The sequence below is a fragment of the Microtus pennsylvanicus genome, chromosome 3 (genome assembly GCF_037038515.1).
Source record: "Microtus pennsylvanicus isolate mMicPen1 chromosome 3, mMicPen1.hap1, whole genome shotgun sequence".
Taxonomy (NCBI): Eukaryota; Metazoa; Chordata; class Mammalia; order Rodentia; family Cricetidae; genus Microtus; species Microtus pennsylvanicus.
Genome location: NC_134581.1, coordinates 57,033,915 through 57,055,288, shown reverse-complemented (window position 1 = coordinate 57,055,288; position 21,374 = coordinate 57,033,915). Strand labels below are relative to the sequence as shown.

At 45.9% G+C, this 21,374-nt stretch overlaps 1 protein-coding gene across 2 annotated transcripts in view; it reads left to right on the top strand.

Moving 5' to 3' along the window:
• Aagab (alpha and gamma adaptin binding protein) overlaps positions 1-21,374 on the top strand; it is a 41,602-nt gene that overhangs the window by 741 nt on the left and 19,487 nt on the right. For both annotated transcript variants that reach the window (XM_075965555.1, XM_075965556.1), the window contains exons 2-5: positions 12,804-12,994; positions 13,119-13,215; positions 13,480-13,569; positions 17,354-17,437. In XM_075965555.1, coding sequence (XP_075821670.1) covers positions 12,804-12,994; positions 13,119-13,215; positions 13,480-13,569; positions 17,354-17,437 — 462 coding nt within the window. The remainder of the gene's footprint in view (positions 1-12,803; positions 12,995-13,118; positions 13,216-13,479; positions 13,570-17,353; positions 17,438-21,374) is intronic.

Genomic DNA, 21,374 nt, shown 5'->3' with positions numbered 1-21,374 from the left:
CCCACCGATGTATTTTTAAAAGACCCTGATAGGCAACTTTTTGTTGTTATTACTATAAAAACATCGAGAGATTGTTACCATGTTAGAACGTGGCTTTTGAGGCAACCCCAGTTCCTGTTCCCTGTCCCTGATCACTCATGTTTGGCTCCAGAATAAACTCTTATTCCCTTTGAGGTGAGCGCTGTGGGTATTCTTGACTCAAATAGATATAGGTAGATAGATATTCTTGACTCAGAGATGGATGGATGGATGGATGGATGGATGGATGGATGGAGAGAGATATGGCTGTCTATGGGGTGAGGACAGGTCTTAGAGGATTGTTTCACCAGAGGCTAGCACGTGCAAACACTGGCTGAGTGGCTGGCATCACTAGAAAAGCAGATCATCTGTTTAGCCCAGGGTTTGCTGGTCTGTGAAGGGGGCGTATGCACAGGTGTTTCAAGAGCTAGTTGATGTTGGCTTGCAAATGTGTTCTAACCTGTAAAGCATTAGCCGTTTGTAATTATTTTTTACACCTGTTGACAAAATTAGGCTAGCTGCCCTTCCAGCGCAGGTATTCTGTCATTTGCTTATTGTGAACACGTGGAAAGTTCCTTACTAGGGTGAAAGCCTAGTCAACAGCACCTAGTAAATGGTAACCAAACTCCCTACCTTTCCCTCACTTCCTTCAAGCGAGTCTCCTCTTTCCCTCTCGCCAGGTCGCCCATCCTTTCCCCGTATATTGTTTCTTCTTAAAACAAGTTCATACTCTCTGTAAGTTAAGTTAGCATACGGAGGAAAGAATGTTAGCCAACATTTTGGTGGTGGTCTTTGCAGTCTCCCTTGGGCCCTGAATTCTTTCTGCATTTTGTAATTACTGTGAATATATACTTCTACTTCCTATATAGGTTTTAGCCTGGGGTGTGTGTGCGTGGTGTTGGGGGGGGGCTTGCACATGGTAAGCAACTGCCTTACTACTGAGTCATATTCTCATCCCCTGCCCGGTGATGGTGCACTCCTTTAATCCCAGCACTCAGGAGGCAGAGGCAGGCGGATCTCTATGATTTTGGGGCCAGCCTGGTCTAGTTCCAGGACAGGCTTCAAAGCTACAGAGAAACCCGGTCTTGAAAAAACAAAAACAAACCAAAAAACTTTCTTTCTGTTGTACATCATAGAGTGAATATACCAGAGTTTTCTCAAGGTGTCTACGAGTGTATATGATTTTCTACAAGATTTATATGCATTTGGATTCCCGATAGTGATGGATGTGTGTTCTTTTAAGGCCAAGCTCAGGCATATTATGTATTCCAATAGCTTTGGTACTCTGTCTCCCTCTCACCCCACAACAAGGTCTTGCTCTTTCTCCGAGGCTGACCCTGAACCTGCAACCCTAGTGTTGGGTTCACAGGTGGGCAGCACCATGCCTGGTCCTGTCCTGCCCATCAAAGATCAGAATTGGCAAACATGGTCAGTGCCTCGAAGGAGCTGATCACCAGGAGCTGGCAAATGGTGACATTCTGCCGCTGTTCTTCTATAGAGAGACTTTAAGCATTGTTGGGGGTAAAATACTATGAAATAGCTCAGTTTGCTCTGAATGCAGAGCGTCTTAGGTAGCTCCAATTCCTGTTAAAATTAAGTGCCACTCATTAATGCCCTGCTAGTTAAGAAGGCAAGAGCAGAACGGCCAACAGATTATTTGAATAAGAGAAGCAGAAGGGGGCTGCTGGTCGGGTTCCTCCAACACATTGCTTTTTGCAGTGTCCTAGCCGCTTCTTGGAAGAAGCAAGAGGCCACAGATAGCAATGGGATGAAGTATTTGCATAGCATTTGCTGTTTTACCGTCATTAAAGGCTGAGTTACATTAGTCGGGATGAACTTGATTTAGGAATAGAAGATGGAGGTTACCACGATGAATAAATGACTTTGATCTAGTTAGGATGGATGAATGTCTTGGTCTGGCTAGGACACAAGTTTTGGGTTGAATCTGGTGTGCTTTGAGGAGAAGGTTTCCTTGGTTTGGAAGAGGAATCCTGCCTCTTGTTGTCAATCTCTGTATCTGATCTGTTTTACTCCTCTTGACCAACAGTGGAAATTATTTTGTAATCAAATACCAAGTTTGTTAGAAATTCCCTTTAAGAATTAGTAGGCCTTGACTGTAGATGAAGTACCTGAATAAACTTTGCGAAGTTTTATTTGCAATACCCTAGTTAGATACGTACTTAACTAAAGGAGGCCTTTTGTTTTACACTGTAGACTTTTAACAATTTTTAATTTTATTTATTTATTTGTGGGTGGTATACATCTGAGGGTCAGAAGACAACTTGGGGGAGTTAGCTCTCTCTCTCCATCGTGTGACTGCCTGAGAAGGAGCTCATGTCATTGGGCCTGTCTGTGGCACCATCACCTGCTCCCTGATTTAGAGCTCAGGTCGTCAGGCCTGTCTGCAGGCGCCTTTTCCTGCCGAGCTACCTCACCAGTCCCACAGCCTAGACCATTAAAAGGAAGCCAAAGCTCAATACACTTGAGGAGCTTATGCAAGGTGTGGCCCCGAGAGTAACTGTCCATGCTTTAGGCCGGAGTTCCTTCTGCCTGGAATATGTTTTGTGAAGCTGATACTTTTATTTGGGAAAGGTGTGGTCTGGTAAATGTGTGTCAAACATGGAGCCAGTGTCTGTTCTACTTACTGCCTCAAAAGTCATGAATTAAGCTACTGTTCCTACCCTCACGAGGAATGTGGTCAAAATGTGTACTTTACCTGTGAAAACGGTAAAATGTAAGGAGCTAACATCTTATTCCTACAGAAAGAACATAGAAGAATCCCTGGAGAGTGGTTTGGTTTTAAAATGTGTGATGCCAACCCAGCAACTATAGGTCACTTCATGTCTACATCTGGACAAGTTTCCAGAACATCTGGAGATAAATTCTTTCAACTAGTGCCATACAGAAATCTAGAGATCTTTGAATAGTTTTTAATGTGTATGTAGAACTCTTCCTAGTGTGTTTTTAATAGGTGGGTGGGTGTGTGTGCGTGCACACAGTATGCAGTGCCGAGGAAGCCAGAATAGGGTGTTTGTTGGATGTCGGAGCCTTCGAAGCTGCAGTCACAGGCAGTTGGGAGCTACCATATGGAGCCTGGGAATTGAATTCAGGTCCTCTAGAAGAGCGGAAAGTGCTCTAAGTATTGAACCATCTCTCCAGGCACCCTCAACTGTGTTTTCAAAAACTATAATTTACTTTAGTTATTGTAATTGCAATAGGATTGGTAATATCCATTTTATGATAAACTAATGCAGAAATACAAGGTTTGGTTTGCTCAAAGTGCTCAGGCAGTAACTGCTGCCCTGTGTGTTTTTGGTCAAGTCTTAGCCAGAGGAAGGGAGAGCCGATATGTTTGCTATTCAACAGAAAGCAGAGTTACTTACGGTGGCAAGAGGACTGATACTTACAAACTCATTTAAATATGCTTTTGTTGCTGTCTGGGATGGTTGAAGACGTAATTATGAATGGAAAGGGGGAAAATCTGCCCAGAGAATGCATATTGTATTAAAGCAGAGCTTTTAACAAAGGAAGTGTATGCGATGTGTTAAATATACAGTGAAAGACCATCTTTATCTAAGTCTTTAGCGATGTCTGGGTTTTTGTTTTCTCAATTCATTACATTTAAAGAGACATATCTGTTAGCCACTCTTCCTGCGGAGGATTAATATCAGCAAATTCCTCTGACGTCCCAACTAGATGGAGGCTTCTGTGTTACAGTGTTTGGTCGTTCAGTGCTTCTTAACTTGATTCCAGGTTTTCTTTTTTCGAGACATGGCTGGCCTGGAACTCACTCTCTAGACGAGGCTATCCTGAAACTATGCCTGCCTCTGGCCGCTGCGCGCTGGCATCAAGGGCGTGCACAACCACACCCTGCAATTCTGCCATTCTTAACCCAATAGTACTTTCACTTTTTATTTATTTATTTTTAAGAATCAAGCCTTATTTTGAGCTTTCTTGTCAGACTGTCTTTGGATCGTCCAAACAGTGATATGGAGATTTATTATTAATTACGAAAGCTCGGCCTTTAGCTTAGGCTTGTTTCTAGTTAGCCCTTATAACTTACTAACCAATTTTTAAAACCTACATTCTGCCATGTGACTTGGTTACCTCTCCTCAGTATGGCATGTCTGACTTGCTGGCAAAACCCCTGTGCCTAGAATCCTTTTCTTCTTGTTCTCTCCCCCTGGAAATACTACCTATCCCCTCCTGCCTACCTATTGGCCATTCAGTTCTTTTATTAAAAACCAATGAAAAGGCTCCTTGGCAAAGGCATATCTTCACAGTGTACAAAAAGATGATCTGACGACAAGACACCTAATTATTGCCAAGAAAATGTGTTCCTCCCCCACATAGTGCAAGAGATTGAACCTAAGGCTGTGTGCATCTTACAGGAGCCCTCTGCCGCTGAGCTACTCTCCCAGGGAAAATTAACTTTCTGCGATTAGAATTTAGAAGCCTAGTCCTCGGGTTTCTAAAACAGTGGGACCATGAAAGCTCAGTTCTTTGATGGATAGACATGGCCTTGGAGACTCTCACAGCGAGTACTTATGATGTTGCTTCTTGGCAAAACAAGTATTCTCAGCAAGAGGACTTTCCTGTTTCAGGGTGGAGTCTGTTGTTTGGTGACAGCAGGGAGGGGCTTGAGTCATAACACGTGGTTTTCCTACAGCTTCTGGAGACAGTCTGAGGGGAGCCTTTGGTCTGCTCTGGAGATGTCTGTGGTTGAGGATGTGTTGACTGAGTTTTCTGTCCTGCCCGGTTCCCGCAATCGTTAGGTCCCAAAGAAATCACACAGAGGTCTATATTATAAACTGATTGGCCCATTAGCTCAGGCTTCTTATTAACTCTTACAACTTATATTAGCCCATTATTCTTATCTGTGTTAGCCACATGGCTCAGTACCTTTTTCAGCGAGGCAGTCACATCTTGCTTCTTCTGTGGCTCGGCCATGTCTGCCAACCAAGCTTTCCTCTTCCCAGAATTATCCTGTTCTCCTTGACCTGCCTGTCTGGTGGGGCCACCTATACTTCCTGCCTGGCTACTGACCAGTCAGCGTTTATTTAAAATATAATTGACAGAATACAGATAATTGTCCCACACGAAGGTTGTTTCCAGGTCTTCAGTTTCTTTTGCAGATGGACAAGAGATCTACCACAAGCACCCAAAACTGTCACCACAGCAACGCAGTCAGTTGTCAGACTAAGAACAGTGATGCCCACTGGATATCAGGGGGCAGAAACTGGTGTGTTTTTTATTGTGATATTTAATACATTTAAGTTTTTCAGCTAATGTTAGGACTTGAGATTTTTGTGTTTGTTACAAGAGAGATGTTGGCATTAGCTGAAGGAGGAGTGAAATGGAGAAGGCCTTCCTTCTCAGGCCAAATGGCCTTACAAGCAAGACAGTGTGGAATCCAAGGCAGCGTGAGGTGAGCTTCTCCGAAGTCGTTCACTCAGAAAAGTCAGGGAGTCAAGAATTAATCCATCTTTCTGTTCTTGCAAAACATGACTTAACGTTTTGGCAACCGGCATTGCACATTGTCGAAGTGGAGACAGTAGAAATGGTGGAAGATTTTCCCACAAGAGCAAGAACTTTGATAATTCTTAAAATAAGTTTATTTTTTATTTTTTGGTTTTTCGAGACAGAGTTTCTCTCCTGGTGTGTGATCTCTGTAGCCTTTGGGGGAAGTGGATCGAGTCACTCATACGTAAATGAAAACGTCCCTGTAGGTGCTTGCTGCTTGCTTCCTTGTCTGTGGAGCAGAACATCCGACTTAATGGGAGGAGCTTGACACTCAGTGTCATATACTGTTAATGAGGGACTGCCTTTGCGTAAGTGGGGAGAGACACCTCTTTGGTGCCTTAGGTGTCATACAGGACCTCTTGTTATACAGTGTTTCATCCTCCTGGAAGGCCCGAGCAAGCGTGTCTAGACTGACTTTCATTTCTGGTGTGTCTGTCTAACTGCTGGCTTTTGTGCAGTAGAAGGTAAAAACATTCTAGACAGCATGCAGTGGTCATGTGATTTTAGCAACTCGGTGCCTCTTGCCCCATGTAATTCCTCCAGCAATAACTGAATTTATTTGTGAATTCAATGAATAATCAAATCTGATATAAAATCATTTTATAAGGTTAAAATCTGAAAGTTGTTGGAGAAACTTTCCTGGCAAGAATGAGTCTGGACATGACTTTGTATTTAAGTTGGAGCCAGTGCACAGGTGCCTCAAATAGATCGCTGCAGACAGCTTACCCAGGAAGCAAGGTTGATGCAGGTCTCGGCAACCCAGGACAGTTGTAAAACTCAAAGAGCCTTTATGGTGTTTTACAAAGTTCAGAAACAACCAGCCTTGGGTTTAATTTTCCATGCAGACCTGACCACTGCTTCTGCCAGCAGAGGCTTTGATCAGCGTCTGTGTGTCCAGGGGAGGGAAGGGTGCAGTCATTTGGATGTAAGCAGCATAGAGATGCCAGTAGGATGGGCGTGCTTCTGTCTGGACTCTGCTGGGGTTTTCTTGGGGGGAAATCTGTCCGCTGATTTGTAGCCTCGTTTTATTTATCTGTTTTTAAGTAAGTTAACTTTATTCCGCAGATATTTACTGATCATCTTTCCTGGACCCTCCACTGTAAACACCGAGACCCTGTGCCCCGGTTATCCCTGTTGTCAGCAAATTCAGAGCACTATCTCATGGGATAGGATTATCTAGTCTTCCTACTAAAAATACTCGGGTTATTTTCAGGCATCTAGACTCAATTGCCAAATACTTTTTTATTATTAATATTCAAAGAAGCCATGCAATAGATTAGGCAGACATAGTTTACCAATACAGGGGAAGACCTTTGTACCTGGAGTGTGAGGTTCCTGTGGATGTGTTGACTCGTTTCAGTTCTGTGAGGAAGGAAAACGCCAACTTAGTACTGTAGGATTTTCATTTTGCTTGTGAACAGGGCTAGGCCACTCCTTTGGGGCTTCATTCCTCTAAGCTGGGGAGTCTCAGCATCCACTGTTGCCATTCTGGACCGGCAGTTCTGTTGTTTGGGGTTGTGCTGCTGAGCAAGCATTCTTGTCCTCTGTGCCAGTGCCATTTCCCAACTGTGACAACCACAAGAGGAAGTCTCCAGGTATCCACATGTTTGTGGGGCACAAGATCATGTCCCCGTAGAGAGCCATGGCTTTGGATGGAATTAGAACTATGAGTGTATGAAACAGAAGAGGAGCTGGAGAAGGTGTTGGCCTGCTAAGGGCACTGGCTGCCCTTGCTGAGGACCAGGGTTTGGTTCTCGACACTCACCACCAGGCAGTTCACAACTGCCTGTAACTCCGGTTTCAAGGGATGTGCTGCCCCCTTTTGGCCTCCAAGAACACTGAACACATGTGGTGTACATGCAGATGAGCAGGCACATGAGTGTAAACATGAATAAATATAAAATGTTTTAAAGGAATGAAATTCAGAAATCTTTCCTCTTTCTGAAGACTCTGGGCAGGAGCTGGCTGTGAGTCGAACTCCCAGGACTGGGTCATCGTGGTCTTCGCACGCAGCATGCAAACTTAAAGGCTGATGGGCTCTGCGTGGCTCTCACAAACCTCTTCCTGCCAGCTTCTTTATATTCTTGAGCGTTTGTGCCGTTGTATTGTGAGGTCTCCTAAAGGCAAGCAGAAAACGTGCAAGTGTTTGCGCGCACAACTATTTTAAGATGAGGCCATGATGATCAATTCCAGATGACTGGAGAAAGTAAACTGGAAGCAAAGCGGGAGGATTGGGTTGGGTTTCCTCGGCTTCAAGTCTGAAACTTTCCACTGCAGTATAAAAAGCTCGAGGGCCTGTGGAGTTTAGAGTGTGGGCAGCAGAGAGAAGGGGTGGCCGGGGAGGTGCGGGTGCTGGAAGCAAAGGGAATGGCGGTTGCACAATGCAGCTGCGCTACCCTGCTGGGTTAGCAGTCCAGGCCTCTCTCTGCATCTCCATACTTCCTACAGCCACCTGCCTGAGGCCCCAAAACAGGCTACCTGTGCTTGTGTCAGGAGGCTGCAGGATGGCACTCGGGGAATTCCAGATAGGAACTTACTGGCATTGTTCAGTCACAGCCCTAGCCCTATGGTTTTAATGGCCAGGGTCCTTGACACAGCACCGTGGTCTCTCATGTGTATGGTTTTCTGTGCTGTAGTGGGACAGCATGCAACCCCCAGAAGAGATTTCTCTCCGAGTTTGGGCCCTGTGGTTGTGCCAGTTGCAACAGCAGAGGCACGTTGAGGATTCTAGCACCCTTTTACCTGCTGGCTGACAGAAGCCCTTCTGGGTCTCAAGCTTCTTCCCCAGCTGTATCTCCTTGGGTTCTCTTCTGTCATCATGGCTGTCTTCCCTTTCGGCTGACGTCAGACTCTGCTGCCTCCTGTAATTTTCCTAATTGCTTTCTCTTCTGCCTTAACAATGGAAAAGAAAACTTTGAGACCTCGTATTTTACCAGGTGGTCAGGCTGGAAAAGAAAAGAGGCCCCAGAGCATCCTGAAGGAGGAGATGCTTTCCTTACAGGACTGCCTATGGCTCCAACTGCAGTCTGGAATCACCGATAGAGAACACTGGGTTGGGATTGGGGGAATGAGCGTGTTTTTGAAAATAGGTATTTTTATATGTATGGTGTTCTGCCTGTATGTACATCTGTGTACTCCATTTGTGCCTGGGGCCTGTGGAGTTCCAGGCGGTTGTGAGGCACTGTGTGGGTGCTGGGAACTGAATGCGGGTTCTCCTCACAGCAGCTAGTCCTCTGAGGCGCTGAGCCCTCCCTGTAGCCCTGGGAGAGAGCGTTCACCTTGGGCCGCCTCTGTGTTCACTCTCCTGCACCGTCTTGCACATTTCAACCTTGAAACCACAGAGGAATTTTGTCTCTATTTGAAGCGGTATGACTCAGGTCCTTCTGGCCAAGCTCTTGCTAGCACTGAGATGCGGGGCTATGGCAGCTCAGTTTCCTGTGGTCTCTTCTGCTTCCTTGGTGCTGGCTGCACCCAGAGAAGGAAGAGAAACTTTGGGTCAGCAGGAGAGAGGAGACCGTGAAAGACTCTTGGGGCTGGAGTGGAGATGGCTAGAAAGGCAGCTTCAGTTTGCAGAAGAATAAGAACAAGTTGAGGATGTGCTTCTCTAGCTTGCACTAGGCCCTGGGGTCTACCCCTAACACCTCATAAACCAGATGCACGCCACACCCTGTAACCAGCACTAGGGAGACGGAGGCAGGAGGATCAGAAGTTCAAGAAAACTCAGCATTCTCAGAATAATACTGGTTTCTGGAAGGGTTGTCCTGATTCGTAAGTGTGATTTGGCCATTAGGTCTGTTGGTATTCAGTGCTCTCATTCTGCCGCTGAAGGAGGCGTGGCTGATTGCAGGCACAGCAGTGCTGTGTCATCATTGGGATGCATTTGTTTTGTTGTTTTGGGCCAAGAGTAGCTAGATATAGAGGTCAGATGTTTGTGTGCACACACGTGCGTGTAAATGGTATGCATGGTGTTTGGAGAATAATCCTTGAACTTCATTCTGCTTCCTAATCTGCCAAAAAGAGGCTCCCCTCTTACTGGTTCTGAAGCACGGCCTTACTGTGTTCCCTCTCCTTTGATTGCTTGCCAAACTGGCTTACTCTCCTAGGTGATGGCGCAAAGCCCAGGCAGAGGATGACAGGTGTTGGGTCACTCCGCTGACCATGATGCACACAGCCTCTGTCACTTTCTTTAATCTTTCTTTTCACCACCTCTTCTGGGGCTGTAGGGAAAATAAGCCTCCTAAGTGAGAAAGTCCCCAGGGGCTGACAGTGGCTGGAGACTCCCTGCCTGCTGAAGAACCAGTTCTCAGATAAGGCCTACTGTTTGTACTTGTACGGGTACCTGTGTGGGGGTGGCAGTGGATTGGATTTGCTGCTGAACCTGGACTGGTGTGTTAACGTCTTACATGAAGGCTTTACAGATGAACTATTTCAAGGTGTGAATCTAAGTGTGTAATAACAGACCTGGCAACCAATCACCTCATTTGTCTCTTAAAAAGTTACGTATTACAGCTCCACCAGGTGGCCGCTAGCAGCATGGATGAGAGTTGGAGGGCGAAGCTGCTCTGAGAAGTTGTTTGCACATGTGTGGAGTTGAGGACATCCGCATGAGGTATAATGAAAGGCAAAGAAGGGAGAGTGTTTTGGGCCATGCAAACAAAGCAGACCCTCAGAACTCTGGTGCACCTTTGGCATAGATACTCAGATGCCATGAGCAGTTTGTAAATGGCTTCGCAGAATGGTCCCCTTGTTTTGCTGTTCCTGTTTGGTCCCGGGCGGGGGGGAGGGGCAGGGGGGAGGGACAGTGAATCTTTAGGTGTAAGGGTGTGCTGTCTTGTGGTCATACTCCAGAGTGGCATAGATTTGTGCCCAGGTGGCAAGTGTCAGCATTTTGAGGAAGCAGGAAACATAATCTGGCTTCAGCTTCAGTTTCTGCTTCCACACATAGTCTCTTTTTCCACACTGACATTGATGATAGGAGCTGGAATCACACAGTTTTCATCTTCTTCCCCTCTTCTGCCTTGGCACAGATGTGATAACAAAGTCCTTACCCACTTTTCTGGGCAGTCTGACTAGATGTGACGTGCTAGAAACAGTCAGCGCTGCTAAGTAGAGTGGGCTGTTCTTGTTTGAGGCAGTTCGAAGAATAAAGCAGAACCCAGGCAGCTACCAAAACATCAGAAAGTAACATCCTGGCTTCTTGATTCTTTTCCCATCCGAGTTTAGCAAAAACAGAAAGAAATAGTCTCCCATTTGTTTTTATTTGCTTACCTTAAAAAAACCTTATTAAGATACAGTCTGTGCAGCATAGTTTACCCATCTAAATGTATACCAGCTGCTGTTTCTTCATATGTGCAGCCCCATAGTCGGTCCAGATGGTCATGGTCACAGTAGCATGTATTTGCAATGTAATTGATTGTGTTTTTTCATTGAAAAAGTGTAGGCTCAGGTAGATGCCAGCTCTTAAGTATGGTACTTAGAAGATAGCGGCAAGTGGTGGGACTTAGTCCCCTTGATTCTCCTCTGCCTCTTCACAGTGCTGCCTTCTGTACTTCTCCTTTAAAAGCTAGCCAGTTCATTGTTTTTAATTAGCCAAGAATGAGGACCGATTTCATGTCGGCTCCTCCTACCCTTTCAAAGTCTGTTTCTGTGTTTGCACTGTCGCCTGCCTCCCTGTATGCTATTGACATAATGGGTTCTGTTGGCTGGGTGATAGGAAGCTTGAGAAACATGGCTGCTCTCAGCTTAGAGTGTCAACTTGGACTGTGAGGGAGACTTGGATCTAGGAGTTGTTTGCTTGTGTTCTCTATGAGACATTGTTGTGAAATGAAGTCTTTAATAGTTCACTGTCCTTGCTGCATGCCCACCTGAGCTGTCATAGTGCACTGTAAGGGACATTGTAGCTGGTTGTTATGGGATTAACACTACGTAAAGGATTATAACGGAAAACAGAAGTGAAGCAGAATTGCCAGTTTCTTAAAGAGGTAAAGGACCCGTTTTTATGGGTACAGATTTTTCCTTTAAGAGTAATGACTCTGATTTGGGCGAAAATGTCAAGAAGGGCTGGAGAGATGCCTCGGTGTGTAGAGCACTTGCTGAGCAAGCACAAGGAGTGTTGAGCGTGAGGAACCATGCCAGGCGTGGTTGCGAGTGCCCCTGGAACCCCTGGAGAATCCCAGGCCTCCTGGCTCAAGGTTTGATGAAAGACCCTGTCTCGAGGGAAGAAGGTAGAGAGCCATAGGACAAAGCACCTGATGTCCTCCTCTGGCCTCTGTGCGTGTGCACAGGCTTGCACAGATGCACACACTTGTGCACATGTACCCCTCTCGTTGTCCACCTCTGAATGAAGTGAAGGTGGTAGGGATGGTGTGGGAGCTTGGGCGAGAACAATTCCAGTCGCCTCTTCTGTTTCTAAATGCTGTATGGTGCTGGGACCCAGAGTGTTCCCACGGCTGCATGACCACAGCTCTGGGTTCGCCCACTGATTCATCTGCAGTGAAGGCTTCCTACCTGCATGGCACATAAATTTTTGAGAGCTTTTTTTAAAAAAAAAAATAATGGGAAGCATTTAATTTGTTTTGATACGATTTTAAATTTGCCAGAGGTGTCTCTGAAATAAGGATTTGGGTGGTGTTCAAAGACTGAACAAGAATGGATATAAATAGAATTGGGGCCATTTATCAGTATCTATTATTTTGTTTCATTAACTGAATTAATGTCTAAGCATTTAGCCCAAGGAATATATGCAGCTCTATTTTATTAATGGCTTAGCCTTAATCCGCTCATCCTCTTAGCACGCAGTAAGTGTAAAGTAGTTAGGAATTCTTGTAGTCATCTACTTCCCATGGAGGACTAACGTAATAAAATGAACATACCCTCATTCTTTCTCTTCTCTTGGCTCTTTTCTGGATATTTATCAAAGTGCTCACCATCCTGCCCGCTGTTGTTTAATCTAGAGCTAATAAATTTTGTCTTCTGATAAGGAATATAGCCCAGTGGTACAGCACTTAACAAGTATTGAGAAGTCCTGGGTTTAATCCCCAAGATTGCAAAAGAAAAAAAAAAGCTGATTAGTTAAATAACGTCGCCATTGTTTTTTTAATGATTAGAGAAGAACAATCTCCTAATAAATTCAGGGCTCTTTGGACTCCTTGTATAAAGGGAAGCAGCTGAGGCTCCAGGTTAATCTGGTCATCTCACTGAACAAACTGACCAGTGTGCATTGGTTTGGTGCCTTCCCTGGTGATACTGTGCTGTTTGTTCAGATATCCTAGGAACAGAGGAGGCTGTTGTGGAAGCAGCTTCCAGCGAGGCCGTGAGGTTCTACCCCTGGACCATCGACAACAAGTACTATTCAGCAGAGGTCAATCTGTGTGTGGTGCCAAGCAAGTTCCTGGTCACTGCCGAGATCGCTGAGTCAGTCCAGGCGTTCGTGGTTTACTTTGACAGCACACAGGTAAGCTCTTGTTTCCAGTGGGGCCTTCACCAGCCAGACTTTGTCCTGTGCTTTCTTTCTCTCCTCTACGTTCTCTGAGTTCCTTGATGTGTCTTTTAATTTTTGCTTGTGTCTGCCCCTGTAGAAATCGGGTCTTGACAGTGTCTCCTCATGGCTTCCCCTGACAGAGGCATGGTTACCCGAGGTGATGATCCTGGTCTGTGATAGAGTCTGTGAAGACGGTAAGGGTCTCCGACACGTGCCCTTTAGTGAAGACAGGGTACTCCGTGTCCTCAGCTCATCTTGTTATGCTGTGAAAATCCTACAAGATTTATGTTGTTTTCAGTATCCTTTGAGGCTGAGATCATTGTGTCTATGTAGCTTAATTCTAGATGCCTGTAGAATGACATTGACATCCGGGGGAAACACTGAGGCCAAAGGAGAGTGTTGAAGGTTCTTGGTGTTTTATGATGGCTTTACTTAGATGCTTTTACATGTTGTTTTAGGAGTAAACCGGCAGAAGGCTCAAGAGTGGTGCATCAAACATGGCTTTGAGCTGGTAGAGCTCAGCCCTGAGGAGCTGCCTGAGGAGGATGGTGAGTGGTGGTGTCTACAGGAAGCTGGCTTTGGGTTGAAGTCTAAGGGATTGTTCCAGCCTAGGGTAGGGGGATCACAACAAGAGCCCAGAAATGCTAATGTCGCCAGCTGTTTAAAAGACTTTGAGCAAAACCAATAGTGCCCCACCAGCACTGCCATAGATTTCCTGATTTCACCCTCGCTTTAGAACTTTTGAAAATCCATGTGTGTACTTAAACAGATAAAAGTAAGAGATCACTGTTGAAAACCATTGCCATTCCCCTGTCCTTAATCCACTGCCAGCCAAGGATAGTGAGACCTGTGTTTGTGGAGTTTATGTTCCTTCTTTTTCTTTTGAATTCATAGTAAGCTAAGGCAGAATTCCCAGAAACCTCAGGAGGCATGCCAGACCTATTGATACCCAAGCCAAAAATAAACCAGGGCCTCCTGCTCCCCTCCCCCAGGGCAGCTGTGCATTGCCTTCTGCTGCTTCTGCAACCGTCTGGGCCTTCAGTTTCTTTTCTTTCTTTCTTTTTTTTGGTAAGATTTATTTTTTATTTTATGTGTTTAAATGTTAGTCTACATGTATGTCTGTGTACCACATGCATGCCTGGTGCCTTAGGCTGGAAGAAGGCATCAGATCCCCTGAAACTGGAGTTACAGATGGTTGTGAGCTGCCGTGTAGATGCTAGGAAATGAATTCCAGTACTCTGGAAGAGCAGCCAGTGTTCTTAATTGCTGACCCACCTTTCCATTAAAAAAGAAAGGAAAGGAAGGAGAGAGAAAATTGTTACTTTTACAGTTTTATTTATGTTTATGTGTCAGTGTGTTTCCAAGGTCACAAGAGAGCAATCATCCCTTGGAACTGCACTTCCAGACAGTTGTTAGACACCTGAAGTGAGTGCTGGAAACTGAACCTGGGCCCCGGGCCAGAGTAGCCAGTGCTCTTAGCCCCTGAGCTCTCTCTCCAGTCTTCATCTTCTCTCTTTCCAAGTACACCTGTATGAACTCGACCCAGCTGGGGCAGACTTTGGCCTACAAGAATCTACGTTCACAAGTAATTGAGTTTCCTAAATGAAATGTCCCCAGACCAAGAAGGAATGTGGTGTTCCCTAGATGGGGATATTCCTGTGTATGGTTCGGGGAGCACTTGGCACCCTGACTTTAATGTATCAGACTCTTCATGGGAAAGAAGTCGAAAAGGTACTGGACTTGAAGATACCTGGTGGAAGGAGCCTGTGGAAAGATACAGGCTGTCCCAGGAGACATTCCAGGCAAGGAAACCGTGTGGATGGAAGTCCTAGGTAGGACAGGGTGAGGATGAACTAGGGAAGCAGGTCTTCATTCCTACACTCCATAAAGAATACCAAAGGTTGGCAAGTGAAATAGTCCCTTCCATACTTTCTAAGTTCCCTAAAACTTGTGCCCAACTCGGTGTACATGAACATGTATAATTTCTTACTTCTGGTCTTCTTTTCTTCATATTGTCCTTGGAGTCAGCTTTGACTATTGTAATCTTGGAATTTGCTCCTTTCTACCAGGGAATTGCTCTGCAGACAGTACCCATGTTTGGTGTGTGTGTGTGTGTGTGTGTGTGCGCGTGTGTGCACAGCACACCTATGGAGGTTGGACATTAACTTCTTGGGAGCAGGTTCTTTTCCCACAGTGAACTCAGGGTGGGGATTGCGGTCATCAGGCTCACAGCAAGCCCCGACATCTGCAGCGCCACCTCACCAACTCTTAATTCAGTATAGTCTTAAAACAGATTTTTCTGAGACGTGTCATCTTAGAGCAAGGTAATAAAAACTGCCTTGAATTTTTAAATACAAACTGCTTCAAAGCCACATTTCTTCATCCTTCATTCGTGGGTACTTTGCGCACACCCATTGTTTTATCACGTCTTCTCACTGTTGCTAGCTCTCCGTTTAATTGTGTTTTGGGTTCCTAGGTTTAATGTATGAGTAATTCTTTCAAGAACTGCATCCTCTGTAGTTAAGATGAACATGGCATTTTGTCCTCATCCAGATAGTAATGGGATACACTTACCTTCATTGAGTATTTCCAGTATTATCCTCAGTTAGTGCTGCCAGGTCGGTAGATGCAATTCTTCAGATGATTCATTGGCCATGAAATACTGTCGGCTGTCACTCAGGCACTGTCAGGCAGCAGGATGATGAACTCAGGAAGGCATGGTTCCTGCCTGCCTGAGCTTCCAGTATAAAGGGGGAATACACCAGTGAGTCCCCAGTACCACCATCGTGCCTCCAAGAGAGGTCATCAGAGTGCTGCTGTCCCCGCTGCTCTCAGAGGCTAGTGTAAGAGCGCTGCCCTTGACCAGGTAGTAAGTGGTCAGTAATTGACAGAGCCTGGGGTCAAGTTCAGAGCTTCTGATGTCAAACTCTCTTCTTCCTATTTAATCCAGACCAGGCTAGACCACTAGACAGGAGCTCTGTGAACTCTGCTCGCTCTGACCCACCACAGGAAAATTGTTTCTTTCATCACTTTCCGCCTGAAGTCTGAAGCACCTGTGCTTACTGGACACAGTGATGCCTGGACTGTAGTGAGAAGCTGCATTCCTGGCTGCTGCTGTTAGGGAGGCCACACTGTAGAAGCTGCATTCTTGGCTGCTGGAGTGTAAGGCCGCACTGTAGAAGCTGCATTCCTGGCTGCTGGAGAGTAAGGCCACACTGTAGAAGCTGCATTCCTGGCTGCTGGAGAGTAAGGCCGCACCGTTTTAAGTAGACCACCAATCCTAGAGACAGGGTGGTGCGAACTCTCAAGCAGTTGCTGCTTGTCCTTTTGGTCATGTTGTGGTACTGGACTAGGAGCCTGAACTTTGCTTCAAACCTCAGGCAAACATTCTGCTTGAGAATCTCCCAGCCTTCTTTTTACTTTCTCTTTTGATACAAAGTTCCACTGAGTTGCCAAGTTGAGCTTCAGCTTCTGTTGTCCAGGCTAGCCTCCAATATGAGAACAGCCTTCAAGTAGCTAGAATTAACAGGCTTCCTGAGGCTGCTACCAGTCCCAGCTGAACTTTGACTCCTACCGGCTTTCTCTGATGAAGAGCTAATAGGTAACAGGTGATAACAGTCTGCGGCAGAAGACAGCATCATCTTACACAGAGAGTTGCTTTGTGGCACACAGAGAGGTCTTCCTCCCAGGGCTCAAACTCAAGTCACTAGGCTTGTTCACACACAAGTGCTTTTCCCCATGAGCCATCTTACTAGCCCCTGGAAATTCATCCTGTATAGCTAGCCAAGATGAGAGTTTGTTTCATTTTTTGAAGATTTACTGTTTTAAAGTGTGTACAGGAAGGTGCATCCCTGGGGCTGGAGTTACAGGCAGTTGTGAGCCTGCTACCATTGCAGTTCTCTGGGGCTGGACTCCAGGGATAGTGAGCCACCAATCATGGACTCTAGAAATTAAACTTCTATAGGGGCAGCAAGTACTCTTACCACCGAACCGTCTCTCCAACCCCAAGATTAGTGTCTTTAATGCTACACTGTGGTTGTTTAATAAGGGCTTGCGTTTTCTGGAGATTGTGAGTGGATTCTCTGGGTGAAGAGATGGAGACAGCTTGATCACACAGTGCTCTTCTGTTGTGACTGTTCGTATCAGGAGCTCGGAGCTCTGTATTGCTTTATTCATTTCTTTCTGTACACAGCACATTAGCAAGCAACAGCCAAGTAAACAAGATGACTAAACCCGGTTATTTAAAAGTATGCCTTTGGGACTTATAGGCCTGTATTTGAATGTGTGGTTTATCTGGATATATAGAGACCTGTGTGCTTCTCTCCCTGGCAGATGACTTCCCTGAATCCACAGGTGTAAAGCGGATTGTACAAGCGTTGAATGCCAATGTCTGGTCCAATGTTGTGATGAAGAATGGTGAGTAACTGGATGTTGTCGTTTTTACTAAGTAACAAGTTTTAAATTATCTGAATCTATGTGAAACTGTTAGGATTCTGTGAAATTTTTGTTCTCATTTTCAAGTTTTCAGTTGAAGGAAGAGCCAGAAGTAACAAGCTGGGACTGTGTAGTGTGCTGAATAGGTGCTTCAGCAAGCATGTAAATGTTACAGTATGCCTCCCATTGTCCTGGCTTTAAGAACAACCTAAGTTTTTAAGGTGCGATCTTTACCATTGAGGTGCTTCCCATCTACTGTGCGATCCTTGTAGTGCTCTCCGTCCTGCCCTGTCTGGGCATTTTATGGTAATGGAGTTTGTGTGTACTTTTCACGTGCTGGGTGTGCAGGCAAGGGGTGCGATGAACACAGACTCAGAGACATGACTGCTGCATTAGTCCTGATGTAGAGAGAACTTCCAGAAGAGCATGGGTTCCCGTACCATTCTTCATGGGATGGGAAAGATTGAAAGGGGAGAATGCTCAGCTGGAGGACACATGGCTCCAAGAACAAGGATTTTATGTCATAAAGACCCTGGGAGAGTCCCACTTAGCAGTGGACGCTCCCGTGGATGTTGGAACATGAGGCAAGGAGATGTGGGCTTTCTTCTTCTTTTTTAATTCTTTTTTGTTTGTTTGTATTTATTTATCTATTTATTTATTTGTGGGCTTTCTTCTGTAACAAGTGTGAGACCCTGGAGGTGGGGTCTCTGCAGGGCTGACATTAGTGATGTGTTGGAGGTGGGGTCTCTGCAGGGCTGACATTAGTGATGTGTTGGAGGTGGGGTCTCTGCAGGGCTGACATTAGTGATGTGTTGGAGGTAGAAGCAGAGTCTGAGGTTAGGGAAACCTGAGCTGATACAGTCTCCTGGGAGTGAGTGTCGGCCCTGAGTGTTGTGATGGCGGCTGTGGGGGTGGAAGCCTGGGTATGGCATGCAGTCTGTAGCTGGTTGGAACCTGCTCTTGGAGCCTGCATTAGCTTTCTCAGCCTTTGGGAACAAGCTCACAGACTATGGCTTAGGACAGTGGGAATTTACTGCCTCACAGTTATAGAAATAGCTCACAAGTCCTACCTTGAGGTGCCAAGGCCACCTCCCTCCAAAGGTGCTGGAGGAGTGCCCCAGGCCTTGATCTTGGCTTCTGTGAGTTCTTCAGTGTGACACTCTACGTCTAATCTTCCCATGGTTTCTCCCTGTGTATATGACTTTGTACATATCTCTTCTAAGGCCAGCAGTGATACTAAATTAGGGCCCGCCCTATGGTCATGTGACCCATTTTAACTTCCCTGTTTCCAAATAGAAGTGCATTTTGCTGTATTAGATGTTAGGACTTAACTTTGAGGTTTGGGGAGCTGCAATTCAAGTCTAGAGTGTAGTGCCTTAAAACATGTGCAGGGTTGGGTGAAACTCCACAGAGGGAGTGAGAAAAGCAACATTTACAGCAGTTGTAGCCTGTCTTCCCTGAGGTGAAGGGCGAGTGGGTGGCCAGCTTGGTGGGTGCAGGGTGCTTCATCCCAGCAGTTAGTTGACACTGAGGATTAAGTATGGTTGGCACCCTGACGTCTGATCTACCCTTTGTGCTTGGCAAAGCCCCTTCTTGATGATAAGGCAGTTTCCTCTCTCTTGTCTTTTCCTGTCTCCTTCATCCTCCCCACTTGCATGTTAGGAGGGCTCTGGCCTGTCTGATGGGGCCTTTCCTTCTGTTCACACATCCATTGCTCCGTCACTTCTCTGTTGAGCATTTTTTAGTAAGCTACTGCTTTAGACTGTGTACGGTATAAAACTAACTTTTAGATATGGTCCATAAACTAGATCAATTTAGAATAAGTTCTCTTCTGTACTGCCTGTTAGAAATTTCTTGAAATAGCTAGAAATTTAGTGAAGCTTTTTTGGCTTAAATCATTCTTTGAAAACTCTGACCCCCCATTTCATACATTAAAGAAATGTTGGCTTATAATTCACATTTATAGCTGTGCAGCCACACTGTATCTATGGCCTCCGTGTCCTTGGAGTTAACAAACCACAGATTGGAAATGGTTAGGAGGAACATGGCTATCTGAATACACACACACACACACACACACACACACACATTCTTTTTCTTGTCACTGTTCCCTAAACAGCAGTGTAAGAGGGAACCCCCTAGGAGTTATATGGTGTTCGCGGCCGCAGGCAATGAAGAGAAGGGAAGGAGCATGGAGGGATGTCGAGCTCATGCCAGTTCTGTAACACTCTATAGCAGGCACTGGTTCTGGTATTTGGGAGAGTCTGAATATGTAATCCTCAAGATGCGCTGAACAATTTTGCTTCTGTCCTGGTTGTTTTTTGTCAGTTTGACCCAAGCCAGGGTCATCTAAGAGGGTATTCCCATGTTCTCTGTGAGAACATTTGGCCTGTGAGCAAGCCTACAGGGCATTTTTTGTTTTGTTTGGTGGTTGATGTGGGAGGGCCCAGCTAATTGTGGGTGGGGCCACCCCTGGGCAGGTGGGCCTGGGTTCTATAAGAAAGTAGGCTGAGCAAGCCATGGAGAACAAAAAGTAAACAGTGTTCCTCCACGGTCTCTGCATCCGTTCCTGTCTTGAGTTTCTGCTCCGACTTCCCTCAGCTACAACTGTAAGCTGAACTAAACCCCTTCCTCTCCAGTAGATTTGGGGTTAGCATTTATCACAGCAGTGGAGAGCAGCTAGGACAGTTTCTTTGTGTGGAAACATTTCCACTGCCAGTCTGTGTGCACATTGCAACAGTATTCTTAGGTGTGAAGAAGCAAGGAGGCTCATTGTAGGCTTGCATGGCTCTTTGCCCTGAAGTGTCTGCCTGCCTGCCTCCCTCCCTCCCTTCCTTTTTCCTCTACGATCCTAGGACACTGATGTGCTTTTAGCTAAAACCCCAGATTTTGGCATTAGCTTGTTTTCACATTAAGAGGACGCAGGTCTGTGTTCTGAAGGAAATAAACTCTCTCCTCCTAGGAGAAGCATACAGTGTGGAAGTCCAGGGCTGAGGAAGTAGAGAACATTCTCGCAGAGCCTCCAAACTGTCCCAAAAGAGACAGCTCTGTGTAACCGTATGGTGGGCCATAGTATCCTTCCAGGGCAACCTGCCTTCTCTGCCCATGAGAACCTTCAGCCTTTCTGATGTGAATGGCAGCAAGCTTCATCTTCCTCAGCAGCCACTGCCTGTGTATATATGCAGGTGTGTGTATGTGTGCAGGATGGGGTATCCATGTGTGGAGACCAGGGGTCAACCTTGGATATTGTTCCTCAGGAGCCATTCGCCTTGTATTTTGAGACAAAATCTCTCACTGGGACCAGGGCCTCTACTGCCTTAGCCTGTGAGACCGAGACCGACCAGCCTCTAGATCAGCGCGAGGATTACAGACACGTGCCTCCGCCCTCCTGGGTGGAGGGACATGCTCCAGGCCTCCCGTTTCCACTGTAGGTACCTCACTGGCTAAGCTATCTACCCAGTCACACAGAAGGCTCTATGAAAGTCTAAAGTTAGGCATAGGAGAAGGGCCCATCCATGGTCCATCGTGGGTGGGAGAGGGTTTATGAAGCCCCACCTACCTTAGGAGCTATTGGCAGTTAATGGTTGCTGGGAAGGGAGTCATTTTCTTCTGTGATGTAACTGCTGTTAAAGTTGCCCAGTAAATAACCTCTCATGCTTGCAGCCCTAATTAAACCCTGTGAGTCACAAAAGAAGCCACAAAACAACAACAGAAAACCTCAATTCTACCATGAAAATAGGAGAGAGACCTGTCGGGAAGAAGATTGGCCCAGGAGAGTGGGAAGGGGTGAGGAAGGGTAATGAAGAAGGGATGAAAATGACCAAAATACATTATATGCACATGTGAACATATCAAAAATGACAAGATTGAGAAAGTTGTGCTTAAGTTACCATATGCCCAAGTTGGTGCACTCTTAGGT